This window comes from Thalassophryne amazonica, chromosome 9 (genome assembly GCF_902500255.1).
Source record: "Thalassophryne amazonica chromosome 9, fThaAma1.1, whole genome shotgun sequence".
In the NCBI taxonomy this organism is placed as follows: Eukaryota; Metazoa; Chordata; class Actinopteri; order Batrachoidiformes; family Batrachoididae; genus Thalassophryne; species Thalassophryne amazonica.
The window spans coordinates 85,326,199-85,341,227 of record NC_047111.1 but is presented as its reverse complement, the minus strand read 5'-3'; the positions used below and the strand labels follow the sequence as shown (position 1 = coordinate 85,341,227).

The following is a 15,029-nucleotide window of genomic DNA, read 5'->3' as shown; positions in this document are numbered from 1 at the left end:
CCAGTGGCACCTCATCACAGGCAGTTTCTCCGCTTTGCTTTCGAAGGTCAGGCATACCAGATCAGGGTGCTTCCTTTCGGCCTCTCTCTTGCCCCTCGTACATTTACCAGATGTATGGCTGCAGCACTAGCCCCACTGCAAGCTCTTGGATTAAGAATCCTACCCTACTTAGACGATTGGCTTGTCTGCGCTCCGACTCAGGAGCAGGCGCACAACGACACAGCTCTTCTACTGAACCATGTCTCTCATTTAGGACTCACAGTGAACTTTGCAAAGAGTTCTCGTGTTCCCAGTCAACAAACGACCTTCATCGGCATTGCCATCAACTCCCTGACTATGACTGCATCGCCATCCCCTCAGAGAGTGGACGATGTAATTCATCTCGTCTCACACATTCAACGGGTTGTGACGCTGCCTTTTGGTTTGCTGCTCCGGTTGATGGGCAAATTGACTGCAATGTCGCTAGTGGTACCGTTGGGACTTCTGTTCTTACGTCCCCCACAGATTTGGATCAACAACCTAGGCCTCAACTCAAAGTTGCATCAGCACAGGCTTGTATGACTCTCCAACCAGTGCCTTCTGCACCTCAAACCCTGGGGGAACGTGGACTTCATCTGCAAGGGTGTCCCCCTAGGCTCTGTTCCTTCTCGCCGAGAGGTGGTTGTTACAGATGCATCACTCAAAGGTTGGGGGGCCGTGTGGAATCACAGGATGGTGAGGGGTGTCTGGAGTCCTCAGGAGAGACTCCAACACATAATCGTGCTTGAGCTTCGCGCTGTGTGACTGGCTGTCAAGCATTTCCTCCCGGCCCTGAGAGGAAGACATGTTCTTGTCCGGTCGGACAGTCTATCACATCAGTCGCTGGAGACTGTTTGCGATGGAATTCTGACGGATCTGGGTTTATGCTGTGGCCTAATCCGTCCTTTTTACCCAAGAGAATTTCAACTTTTCATGTTAACCAGCCAGTTTCCTTGGATGTGTATGTCCTGCATTCTGACCCAGGATTATCTGTTTCAGGTTCCCTGCGTCCTGTCCGAATGTTGAAGCAGTACATTGGTGCGACTGCCGGGATCTGGAAAACGGATGCCCTGTTTGTGTGTTACGTTGATCACAAAAGAGGCTGTGCTGTCTCAAAGCAGTGACTCTCGCATTGGGTCGTGGATGCCATTTTACAAGTATACAGGTCCAGAGGTCTTTAGCCTCCTAAGGTTACGTGCCATTCCACCAGAGGGGTGTCCACCTCCTGGGCTGCACTGAGAGGTGTCCCTTTGAGTGATATTTGTGCTGCTGCTACGTGGGCTTCGTCCTGTACCTTCACCCGCTATTATAGACTGAATGTGGCTGCTCCTCCTGCGGTGACTTCGGCAGTGTTGTCTGCCTTCACTCCCCACTGCTGATGCGAGGTGAGTGTGACTCTTTGTGACCTTGTTGGTATTAAGTCATCCAGGTGCTAAAGCACCGCCCTCTGGCGGTCAGGAGGAATGAAATAGAACGAGAGTTACGAATGTAACTACGGTTCTATGAATTCCGGATGACCGCCAGAGTTGCTTGTCACTCAGTCTTGCGAGTTCATTCCGAAAAGAAGCGAGCGCTGGGTGCGTCTGGTATACGAGGTCTATTAGATAAGAAACCGACACTTTTATTTATTTATTTTTTAACTATATGGATTTGAATGACGTGTGATTACACCAATCATGCTTGAACCCTCGTGCGCATGCGTGAGTTTTTTCACGCGTGTCGGTGACGTCATTTCCCTGTGGGCAGGCCTTGAGTGAGATGTGGTCCAGCCCTCTCGGCTGAATTCCTTTGTTTCACACGCTGCTCAAGACGGCACGCGTTGCTTTATCAAAATTTTTTCTGGACCTGTGAGGAATATCCAAGTGGACACTATTCAAGAAATTAAGCTGGTTTTCAGTGAAAAGTTTAACGGCTGATGAGAGATTATGGGGTGTTTCTGTCGGTGTAAGGACTTCCCACGGAGCGGGACGTCGCGCAGCACTTCCAGGCGCTGTCGTCAGCCTGTTTCGACCTGAAAACATCCTAATTTAAGGCTTAATTCACCCAGGACGTCGTGAGAGAACAGAGAAGATTCAGAAGAGGCCGGCATGAGGACTTTATGCGGACATTCCACTGTTTGACATTTTTTAATGAAAGACGTACGTGCAAATTCGCCGAGTCGTTTCCCTGACGACTCGGCGAATCTGTGTGCGCCGCGACAGGAAAAACACCTCCGTGTTGAAAACCATTTGTAAAATTCAGGCGGCTTTTGATGGCTTTCATCAAGTGAGTAACTGAGAAATTGTTTAACAGCTTGGGCATGTTCCAACTTGCCCGTTAAGGTTTCCAACGGAGATGTTTTTCCTGTCACGACCCCCCGCGGTCGGGTCCGGCCCGACATGTGACTCTGCCCGCATGTTCTTTCATTACAAAATGTCCGTTAACAATGGAATGTCCGAATAAACTCCTCATGCCGACTTCTTCTGAAAGTTCTCTGACTTCCTGGGTCAACAGAGCCTGAAATGTGGAAGTTTTCAACTTGAAACGGCGAGACGCTGCCGCCTCGAAGCACAGATCGCCGTCAGGCACCGTGGGCCGTCCTTACGGCGACACTACCAGACCAAAATCTCTCATCAGCCGTTAAAATTTTTACCGAAACCAGCTGAATTTATCGAATGGTGTCACTCAGTTGTGCCTTACAGTTTTGAAAAAATTTTGATCAAACAAAGCAGCAGTCTCTGAGCCATTCATAAACAATGAAAAAATCAACGAGAGGGTGGGCCACTCCTCACTCAAAGACTGCCCACAGGCGAATGACGTAACCGACAGGCGTGAAAAAACTCTGGCATGCCCACGAGGGTTCAAGCATGTCTGATGTAATCACACGTGATTCAAATCCATATGGTTTTTGAAAAAATAATAAGGTCGGATACTTTTCTAATAGACCTCGTATAAACACAACCAGTGACGTCACCCAGGTCACATTCAATGGCGTGACTTTGTTGGTATATATTCTCGACCTCTGTGCTGCGCACATGTAGTTATCCAGGTGCTAAAGCACCGCCCTCTGGCGGTCATCCGGAATTCATAGAACCGTAGTTACATTCGTAACTCTCGTTTTGGCCAGGGGTTGTACAAAGCTCTGTCCTACAGCAACTGTAAGCAACATCAGGAGGAGTGATTGGAAATTGATGACAATTTCAAACAAAACACAAAGTTCTCTTTCTTAAAAAAAAAAAAAAAAAAAAAGTAAGCTTGGACACAAGTGTTACTTATTTTGGAACCTAATTTGCTCATTTATTGTTCATCAGTGCAGCTTTGTAGCATAAAATAGAGCGGATTCACTTCTTGACTTTTGCTGATAAATCTGTTTAACCTGAAAGACCCCAGAGAAGCGGAGTCATAATGGATACACTAACCTGCCAGATGTGGTGCAGCCCTCACACTCCCCGACCGACTCAGCCACTCACTCTTCCCCTGGCAAGGACTCTGTGTATGATGTAAGTTTTACTCTTTCTCATTACATTAGCTTTAAACATCTGGCTTTGTTTTACTTTGTGCTTTCCATCAGAACACATCTTAGATTCTTTTTATTTTATTTTTTTAATCAAAAAAAGTTAAAGCTGTTTTCATACCACAAGCATGTAACATGAATATTTTAACAAAAGAAAATTATGCAGCACTTTTCATTACTTCAAGTAAACTTAATTTACAGTAAAATGGGGACAAAGGAACAGCATAAACTGATCATGTGAAAATGGTGACATTGAACAGTTTTGTATGCAGAAACAGCTGTACAAACACATTTAGCTTTAAAATTCAGTGTTGTGAGCAGAATAATGATTGGCATTCCCTTGTGAGCAGACAGCTGGGGTTAGCTGATGAAGTCAAGCAAGGCTTAAAGGTGGACAACTAGGTCAAGTAACAGTTCATGTCTTTATCCCACAACGTACATGAAACTAAGTTCCTTTGGCTTCTCCATTTTTGCTTGAGGTTACCACAGCTCATCCATTATGGCTCTGCATGTTGATTTGGCAAATGTTTTATGCCAGATGCTGGTGCGTTAGGAAGGGCATCATAATATTACATGTATAATGGGCACCAGTAGTCTTGAACCCGGAACTTTCTGTTTCCAAAGCAAGTGCATTAACTCCTTGGCCACATACTGCCAGTACTAATCTGATAGCCAGCTCTTTAATTATATTTTCAGCCTGACTACTTTGTGATTCAGACTGACAGCAACTGTATGACAACCATAGAAGTTACATGACTGCAGTTTATGTGCTTAGGGCATGGTGAGTTTGTCCTGCTCAACTGGGTTGTGTGGTAGTTAAATTGAAAGCCATGTGGTCATGTCATTTGGAAAAATCCATTCAAACTGGTCATGTTTGTTGTGACTCTTGATTATAGTTATTGTAGTTCCAGATTGTAAGTAGTAGCTAAATGCTCCATTGGGTTGTTTGAATCACAAGCAGAGTATATTTAGAAAACACTGGATGACTTGAAAGGTTTCACAGGACCGTAGTCTGTAAGCAAACTTCAAATAAACTGAGGAGCCAAATAATTTTTTATCTTCAAGTATCATGTAAAATCAGTAAGATTTTAAAGGCGATTCTATATTTTACTGAGAGCCAGTGCAGCAAATTAAGCATCTTTGGAGGAAGCTGTGTATGTATAAGGACTCCGGCTGCTTCATTCTGGATGAGGTGAGGAACTCGGTTGTTTATGAGAGCCTCTGAGCAGAGCCACTGCTCCTTTGTGTTAAGAGGAGCTAGCTGAAGTGGTTTGGGCGTCCGGTAAAGGTGCCCCCATAGGGAGGTGTTCCAGGCACCTCCAGCTCGAAAGAGACCCTGGGGAAGACCCAAGACTAGATAGAGAGATTATATAAAGCCTTGAGATCCCCCAGTCAGAGGTGGTAAATGTGGCCCGGGAAAGGCAAGTTTGGGGTCCCCTACTGGAGCTGTTGCCCCAAAATTCAAAAACTCGAATTTCAAATTTATTAATTTCTATAGCTCCAATTCACGATGAAATCTCCTCAAGGTGCTTCACACAGCATAATAAAAACAGAAAAAACTGAATTAAAAAAAACAATAAAAAGACAAAACCATAAAAGAATACAACAATAAAAACACATCATAACACTAATGATAAAACAAGGAAAACAAATGAGTCTTTAAACGTGATTTAAGTCTCCACAGTATCCAACTGTCGTATGTGTGCCGGGAGATCGTTCCACAGAGCTGGGGCATGGTAAGAGAAATCTCTGTGACCAGCAGATTTTTATTCACCCTGGGAACACATAAAAGTCCTGCACCCTGCAAACACAGGGCTTGATATCGTACATAAGGCCTTACCAGGTAGCCAGATAAAGAGGTGCATGCCCATAAACAATTTTATAAACTAATAAAAGTACCTTAAAATCCAATCTTGCAGCAACTGGAAGCCAGTGTAGGGATGCCAAAATGGACGTAATGTGGTCAAACTTTCTGCTTTGTGTCAAAAGTCTGGCAGCAGCATTTTCAACCAGTTGAAGACCCCTAATCCTGGACTGCGGTAAACCAGAAAATAGAGCATTACAGTAGTCCAGTCTAGAAGATACAAATGCATGAATCAAAGTCTCAGCATCAGCCATAGACAGGATGGGACAAATCTTTGCTATATTTCGCAAATGGAAGAAACCAGTCCTCGTAATGTCTCCGTTGAGGTCAAAAGACAACGTAGGATCGAAAATTACCCCAAGATTCCTCACTTTATCCATATGATGTATAACACACAAACCTAAGCTAAGTGCTAGCTGATCAAATTGATGCTAATACCTCGCTGGACCAAGAACCATAACTTCAGTCTTACTAGAATTTAAAAGTCGGAAGTTACTAGACATCCAGCTTCTCACTGATGCAAAGCAATCTTCCAAAGATTTTATGTGAATGAGATTACCAGCAGATACCGGCATGTAAAATTGGGTGTCATCAGCATAGCAATGAAAGGCAATCACAAAATGCCGCAGTATATTCCCAAGGGGCTACATAAAGGGGAAAAAAAGCAGGGGGCCTAAAGGTCCCAGATAAACGGTTGAAGATGATTCATGAATGAGTGGAAAGCGGTCCAAGGATTGAGCCTTGTGGGACCTTTGCAACAAAAACATTGTCCCAAATTTGCAACACAGGTATTTTAATGGTAATAGTGGTATTCATAGATACTCTGCTCCAACAGTATCAGTCCAGAGGTTTGGTTAAAGCATCTGGCAAGTCCTCCTTCACCACATTTGTGGATCTGGGAATGTACCAATCACCTGGAGGTACAGAGGAGAACATGCCTGTCACTGGTGAGTCCCCAGATTTCCTGACATTTATCAAGAAGCGTTATTATATAATTCATTTTTGGTTTCAATACTGCATATTGTGCAGTATGCAAGTTTCAAAATGAAACTACTTGGCCGTAATAAAGTTTAAGGTAAGCCTAAACTGTTAATATTTAATGGAACAACTTTTATATTTCTTTTTGGGGAAAAAGTGCATAAGTTTGCTCTGTTGCCAAAGAATACTCCATTACTGCTCCCATGTGTAGGATCCAGGTTTGAACAGCTGAAGATGGAGGTGAGAAAAGGATCTATGGTGAATGTCAATCCCACCAACACACGGCCTCCCAATGACACACCAGAGATTCGCAAGTACAAGAAAAGATTCAACTCTGAGATCCTGTGTGCTGCGCTCTGGGGTGAGAATCTGCACTCGTAATTGCTCACACAGATTAAAACAAACACTAGTGCGTTGCCAGTGGGGATCCACAGGCTCTAGATTGGGTAGTGTTTATAAAATAAGTAGCTGACATTTTTCAAAGGTGGTAATAAATTATGCAAAGTTTCTGTGATGATTTGGATTGATGTGTGAGTCCAGGATTATCAACGTCCATTGTTCACTGTTGGTGTGTAATATCCATAATTTCTCCAAAAATATTAGTTGTATCAAAGTTCTGTTTTGGCGGCTTTCATCCTTGACCCAAAATACATAAGCATACCAAATGGCAAATGTCAGCTCTTCCCAGCTTGTCCATGATCGAAGTTATACGCACGCATACAAGTACACAGAGGCCACTTGGCTTTTAATATATAGATGAGCACTTTAAGCTAATGTTGTTGCATAAAATGTGGTTGTTGTTGGAGTAAACTAACTTATGTTAAATGTACAGTGATTCAGTAAGAAGAGTGCAAATTTACTCTTCCTTCTTAACTCAACAAATTGTTAAACTATGCATCCTTGAGTAAAGGACTGAGTATGGATATTATCAAATCAATTTTATTTATATAGCGCCAAATCACAACAGTTGCCCCAAGGCGCTTTATATTGTAAGGCAAAGCCATACAATAATTACGAAAAACCCCAACGGTCAAAACGACCCCCTGTGAGCAAGCACTTGGCGACAGTGGGAAGGAAAAACTCCCTTTTAACAGGAAGAAACCTCCAGCAGAACCAGGCTCAGGGAGGGGCAGTCTTCTGCTGGGACTGGTTGGGGCTGAGGGAGAGAACCAGGAAAAAGACATGCTGTGGAGGGGAGCAGAGATCAATCACTAATGATTAAATGCAGAGTGGTGCATACAGAGCAAAAAGAGAAAGAAACACTCAGTGCATCATGGGAACCCCCAGCAGTCTAAGTCTATAGCAGCATAACTAAGGGATGGTTCAGGGTCACCTGATCCAGCCCTAACTATAAGCTTTAGCAAAAAGGAAGGTTTTAAGCCTAATCTTAAAAGTAGAGAGGGTGTCTGTCTCCCTGATCCGAATTGGGAGCTGGTTCCACAGGAGAGGAGCCTGAAAGCTGAAGGCTCTGCCTCCCATTCTACTCTTAATAAATGCATGAATTAGTTTTTCAGCATCACTCTGAGACAATACCTTTCTAATTTTAGAGATATTGCGTAAATGCAAAAAAGCAGTCCTACATATTTGCTTAATATGCGCATTGAAGGACATATCCTGATCCAAGATTTCTCACAGTATTACTAGAGGTCAGGGTAATGCCATCCAGAGTAAGGATCTGGTTAGACACCATGTTTCTAAGATTTGTGGGGCCAAGTACAATAACTTCAGTTTTATCTGAGTTTAAAAGCAGGAAATTAGAGGTCATCCATGTCTTCCCTTCTGATTTAAGGCTCTCTTTTTCAGAGGAGCTACAGCATCCAAAGTTGTCCTCAATGAGGATGTAAAACTATTGATGAGATAATCTATCTCACTCACAGAGTTTAGGTAGCTACTCTGCCCTGTGTTGGTATATGGCATTGGAGAACATAAAGAAGGAATCATATCCTTAAACCTAGTTACAGCGCTTTCTGAAAGACTTCTACTGTAATGAAACTTATTCCCCACTGCTGGGTAGTCCATCAGAGTAAATGTAAATGTTATTAAGAAATGATCAGACAGAAGGGGGTTTTCAGGGAATACTGTTAAGTCTTCAATTTCCATACCATAAGTCAGAACAAGATCTAAGATATGATTAAAGTGGTGGGTGGACTCATTTACATTTTGAGCAAAGCCAATCGAGTCTAACAATAGATTAAATGCAGTGTTGAGACTGTCATTCTCAGCATCTGTGTGGATGTTAAAATCGCCCACTATAATTATCTGAGCTAAGCACTAAGTCAGACAAAAGGTCTGAAAATTCACAGAGCAACTCACAGTAACGAGCAGGTGGACGATAGATAACAAATAAAACTGTTTTTTGGGACTTCCAATTTGGATGGACAAGACTAAGAGTCAAGCTTTCAAATGAATTAAAGCTCTGTCTGGGTTTTTGATTAATTAATAAGCTGGAGTGGAAGATTGCTGCTAATCCTCCGCCTCGACCCGTGCTACGAGCGTTCTGGCAGTTAGTGTGACTCGGGGGTGTTGACTCATTTAAACTAACTTATTCATCCTGCTGTAACCAGGTTTCTGTAAGGCAGAATAAATCAATATGTTGATCAGTTATATCATTTACTAACAGGGACTTAGAAGAGAGAGACCTAATGTTTAATAGACCACATTTAACTGTTTTAGTCTGTGGTGCAGTTGAAGGTGCTATGTTATTTTTTCTTTTTGAATTTTTATGCTTAAATAGATTTTTGCTGGTTATTGGTGGTCTGGGAGCAGGCACCGTCTCTACGGGGATGGGGTAATGAGGGGATGGCAGGGGGAGAGAAGCTGCAGAGAGGTGTGTAAGACTACAACTCTGCTTCCTGGTCCCAACCCTGGATAGTCACGGTTTGGAAGATTTAATAAAATTGGCCAGATTTCTAGAAATGAGAGCTGCTCCATCCAAAGTGGGATGGATGCCGTCTCTCCTAACAAGACCAGGTTTTCCCCAGAAGCTTTGCCAATTATCTATGAAGCCCACCTCATTTTTTGGACACCACTCAGACAGCCAGCAATTCAAGGAGAACATGCGGCTAAACATGTCACTCCCGGTCCGATTGGGGAGGGGCCCAGAGAAAACTACAGAGTCCGACATTGTTTTTGCAAAGTTACACACCGATTCAATGTTAATTTTAGTGACCTCCGATTGGCCGACGTGAATTACAATCTTACCAAATTTACGCTTAGCCTTAGCCAGCAGGCGACATCGAAGCAAATTATCAAAGCTGATAATTTGATCTGGGGCAAATGGCTGTACATATGTATGGCTCCCTTAGTGTGTGTGTTCAATGACAGTGACAATAATCTGACAGACTGAAGCATGCTCCATATTTTTTTTCCCTTTACCTCCTTTCCTGCTCCCCCATCACTTTACCCCATCCCGGCCACCGCTCACGCCACCTCTCCCCCCTCCGGGGGCTGCGCGGTTTTTAAGCTGCGGCAGGTCCCTGTTCCCCCCCAAGCTAGTGGCGGCGCGACTCCAGTTGCAGTGGCCTTCACCCACTTACCTCAATTCGGATGACGGACTGCTTCAAGTGTAGTACCTATAAACAATGTCAAATGTATATGTGTTGTCTTTAATTTTGATGTGTGCCATTATTATGGTAAACAAGTAATAAATGTGGATTAATTGCTGTATCTTGTTTGAGGTAATTGGAATGTAAACGTAATTACCCTTTTTTGGGATCAGTAAAGTTGTCTGAAGTTCTTTCCAACATGTTACATAATTTAAACGGGAACTCTTGGGTGTAGGCTCCGTCTTTAGGGGATCATGTTGTCACCCAGGACAAAAACTAAATGAATTACATTATTAAGTTAATTAAGCACACCTTCACTGTCTTTGCAATGTTATTGGATGGGGCAAGCTGAAAACACTCTCAGTAAACCAGTTCTTGTCACCACTGAACAGGCAGAAATGTTATGAGAAGTGTCTGCTAGCACAGAGAGGATCCTATGGAGGTAAACATGCATATTTACCTCAGTATCGAGAGAATTTTGGAGACAGCCAGTTATACATTTAGCCGCTTACCTTAGCCTAACTGTCGTCCTCTGGCACTGCTCTCCCATGAGTGATTACAGGTTGACTGCCGATGAGGTACTGTGTCTTAGAGAGCAAGCCTAGTATATAATATGGAGTTGTTAAATGTGAATTGGAATATGCAAGATAGCATAGCATTAAAGCAAAAGCATATTGATTTAGCTACATTAAAGAAACTGATGCTAAATGGAAATCTACTTGTGTATTTTTATGGTGGCAGGTGTAAACCTCTTGGTGGGGACAGAGAATGGTTTAAAGCTCCTGGACCGTAGTGGTCAGGGTAAGGTCTACCCTCTCATCAACTCCCGCAGGTTCCAACAGATGGATGTCTTGGAGGGCTTGAACCTGCTTATCACTATATCAGGTCATTAGTGCTGCTCATCACATGCTTGTTTCCACAGCTAGATTTTCAGACAAATTTCAAAGTGTAACCTAAATGTGTTTTTATTCAGAAGACCACTGAATACACATCAAGGTCTTCATTGTCATTTCTTTGACACGCTTAATTCTCTTGCTTTACATCGCATTAAAAACACTCTTTGTAGTGCTCTTGTGATGATCTCGGGTCCTGTCATTTTAGAGGAGAATAAGGTTTTGTGGGTTCTACAAGCATTTTAATTCAGTTAAAAAGTGCTGCGTGTTTCAAAATTAGCATCTTAAACCAGAAAAGATCCTATTCGTTTTTGTGGACATGGCTACAGTTGGCTAAATCATCTACTGGCTGAATACATTCTTTAACTGGTGGCAAATTGCAGAAATGGTTTCAGAACTGTACGAGTAAATTAGGAGAATGTAGTGAAATGCATGTCTGTCTCCCAGTCGTTTGATACGTTTTAGTCAGTCCATAACATGTTTAACCACATGATGCATGCATCAAAGCGATTTCTTTAATTAGTCTCTGTTGTAATTGTTCTTCCATTGTGCCTGTGCAGGGAAGAAGAACAAGGTGCGTGTGTATTATCTGGCCTGGCTGAGGAATAAGATCCTACACAATGACCCAGAGGTGGAGAAGAAGCAGGGCTGGACCACTGTGGGGGAGATGGAGGGGTGTGTGCACTACAAAGTGGGTGAGTGACTGAAAGTGGCTATTTATTACTGATGTCCTTTCTGCTCTACACTAATTCTCATAAATGCTTTTGACTGTGAATTATTGATTAGCATTTGATGTCAGATGGCTTTGTGATCGTTTCATCTAGTGAAATATGAGAGGATAAAGTTCCTGGTGATTGCTTTGAAAAATGCAGTGGAAGTTTATGCCTGGGCCCCCAAACCTTATCACAAATTCATGGCCTTCAAGGTAAGTCTCACTTTCCTCAGAGCTGGATTAATTATTTGAGGCCAGTCACCCTGAAGAGATAAATTTCCTTTTTTGTATCATTTATTTGTTTATTTGCTCCCCTTTTTCCACCCCGCCCTACACAAGTCATTTGCAGACTTGCCACACAGGCCTCTGCTGGTTGACCTGACAGTTGAGGAGGGACAGAGGTTGAAGGTCATCTACGGTTCATGTGCTGGTTTCCATGCCATTGATGTTGATTCTGGAAATAACTATGATATTTATATCCCTGTACATGTAAGTTTTTCCACACAGTTTTCACATGATAGTGTTTTTGACAGATGTGAAAGCATATGGTGTATCCAGAAAGTATTCACTTTTTCCACATTTTATGTTACAGCCTTATTCTAAAATGGAGAAAAATTTTTCCCCCATCAAAATTCTACTCACAACACCCCATAATGACAACATGAAAAGTTTTTGTGTGTTGTGTTTTTCAAATGTATTAAAAATGAAAAACTAAGAAATCACATGTAAATAAGTATTCACACCCTTTGCTCAGTACTTTGTTGATGCACCTTTGACAGCAATTATAGCCTCAAGTGCCTTCTTAAATGTGATGCCACAAGCTTGGTGCACCTATCTTTGGGCAGTTTTGCCCATTCTTCTTTGCACCTCTCAAGCTCCATCAGGGTGGATGGGGAGGGCCGGTGCACAGCCATTTTCAGATCTCTCCAGAGATGTTCAATTGGATTCAGGTCTAGGCTCTGGCTGGGCCACTCAAGGACATTCACAGAGTTGTCCTGAAGCCACTCCTTTGATAGCTTGGCTGTATGTTTAGGGTCATTGTCCTGCTGAAAGATGAACTGTCGCCCCAGTCTGAAGTCAAGAGGTTTTCATCCAGGATGTCTCTGTCCATTGCTGCATTCAACAATCCTGACTAGTCAGCCAGCTTCTGTTGCTGAAAAACATCCCCACAGCATGATGCTGCCACCACCATATTTCACTGAAGGGATGGTGCCTGGTTTCCTCCAAACGTGATGCCTGGCATTCACACCAGAGAGTTCAGTCTTTGTTTCAGCAGACTAGAAGAATTTTGTTTCTGAGGGTCCTTCAGGTGCCTTTTAGCAAACTCCAGGTAGGCTGCCATGTACTATTTACTAAGGAGTGGCTTCTGTCTGGCCACTCTACCATACAGGCCTGATTGGTAGATTGCTGCAGTGATAGTTCTTCTGGAAGGTTCTCCTCTCTCCACAGAGGAATGCTGAAGCTCTGACAGAGTGACCATTGTGTTCTTGGTTACCTCCCTGACTAATGCCCAGCCCTTCTCCCTGATCTGTCAGTTTAGACGGGTGGCCAACTCTTCCATCATGGGTGGTGGAGGCCACTGTGCTCATTGGGACCTTCAAAGCATCAAAAAATGTTTCTGCACCCTTCCCCAGATTTGTACCTCGAGACAATCCTGTCTCAGAGGTCTACAGACATTTCCTTTCTCTTCAAAAGGATTCAAAGGATTCAAAGAAATTTTATTGTCATATGCACAGAAGAACATGTTCCCTGCACAATGAAATGTGTCTACTGCATTTAACCCATCCTAATTGCCAGTAGGAGCAGAAGTCGCCATTAGGCGCCCGGGGAATGCTTGGTTTGTGCTCTGACATGCACTGTCAACTGTGGGACCTTATACACCCCTGGCAAAAATTATGGAATCACCGGCCTCGGAGGATGTTCATTCAGTTGTTTAAGTTTATAGAAAAAAAGCAGATCACAGACATGACACAAAACTAAAGTCATTTCAAATGGCAGCTATCTGGCTTTAAGAAACACTATAAGAAATCAGGAAAAAAAATTTGTGGCAGTCAGTAACGGTTACTTTTTTAGACCAAGCAGAGGGAAAAAAATATGGACTCACTCAATTCTGAGGAATAAATTATGGAATCACCCTGTAAATGTTCATCCCCAAAACTAACACCTGCATCAAATCAGATCTGCTTGTTAGTCTGCATCTAAAAAGGAGTGATCACAACTTGGAGAACTGTTGCACCAAGTGGACTGACATGAATCATGGCTCCAACACGAGAGATGTCAGTTGAAACGAAGGAGAGGATTATCAAACTCTTAAAAGAGGGTAAATCATCACGTAATGTTGCAAAAGATGTTGGTTGTTCACAGTCAGCTGTGTCTAAACTCTGGACCAAATACAAACATGGGAAGGTTGTTAAAGGCAAACATACTGGTAGACCAAGGAAGACATCAAAGCGTCAAGACAGAAAACTTAAAGCAATATGTCTCAAATCGAAAATGCACAACAAAACAAATGAGGAACGAATGGGAGGAAACTGGAGTCAACGTCTGTGACCGAACTGTAAGAAACTGCCTAAAGGAAATGGGATTTACATACAGAAAAGCTAAAAGAAAGCCATCATTAACACCTAAACAGAAAAAAACAAGGTTACAATGCGCTAAGGAAAAGCAATCGTGGACTGTGGATGACTGGATGAAAGTCATATTCAGTGATGAATCTCGAATCTGCATTGGGCAAGGTGATGATGCTGGAACTTTTGTTTGGTGCTGTTCCAATGAGATTTGTAAAGATGACTGCCTGAAGAGAACATGTAAATTTCCACAGTCATTGATGATATGGGGCTGCATGTCAGGTAAAGGCACTGGGGAGATGGCTCTCATTACATCATCAATAAATGCGCAAGTTTACTTTGATATTTTGGACACTTTTCTTATCCCATCAACTGAAAGGATGTTTGGGGATGATGAAATCATTTTTCAAGATGATAATGCATCTTGCCATAGAGCAAAACTGTGAAAACGTTCCGTGCAAAAAGACATATAGGGTCAATGTCATGGCCTGCAAATAGTCCGGATCTTAATCCAATTGAAAGTCTTTGGTGGAAGTTGAAGAAAATGGTCCATGACAAGGCTCCAACCTGCAAAGCTGATCTGGCAACAGCAGTCAGAGAAAGTTGGAGCCAGATTGAAGAGTACTGTTTGTCACTCATTAAGTCCATGCCTCAGAGACTGCAAGCTGTTATAAAAGCCAGAGGTGGTGCAACAAAATACTAGTGATGTGTTGGAGCGTTCTTTTGTTTTTCTTGATTCCATAATTTTTTCCTCAGAATTGAGTGATTCCATATTTGTTTTCCCTTTGCTTGGTCTAAAAAAGTAACCGTTACTGACTGCCACAATTTTTTTCCTAATTTCTTATAAGGTGTTTCTTAAAGCCAGAAAGTTGCCATTTGAAATGACTTTAGTTTTGTGTCATGTCTGTGATCTGCTTTTTTTCTGCAAAATTAAACAACTGAATGAACATCCTCCGAGG

The 15,029-nt window shown here is 42.7% G+C and overlaps 1 protein-coding gene across 7 annotated transcripts in view; it reads left to right on the top strand.

The window, feature by feature from the left end:
• The window catches only part of mink1 (misshapen-like kinase 1), a 102,486-nt gene that overhangs the window by 69,172 nt on the left and 18,285 nt on the right, over window positions 1-15,029 (top strand). For all 7 annotated transcript variants that reach the window (XM_034178626.1, XM_034178625.1, XM_034178627.1 and 4 more), the window contains 7 exons: window positions 3,381-3,497; window positions 6,211-6,322; window positions 6,565-6,714; window positions 10,640-10,783; window positions 11,352-11,486; window positions 11,616-11,716; window positions 11,843-11,992. In XM_034178626.1, coding sequence (XP_034034517.1) covers window positions 3,381-3,497; window positions 6,211-6,322; window positions 6,565-6,714; window positions 10,640-10,783; window positions 11,352-11,486; window positions 11,616-11,716; window positions 11,843-11,992 — 909 coding nt within the window. The remainder of the gene's footprint in view (window positions 1-3,380; window positions 3,498-6,210; window positions 6,323-6,564; window positions 6,715-10,639; window positions 10,784-11,351; window positions 11,487-11,615; window positions 11,717-11,842; window positions 11,993-15,029) is intronic.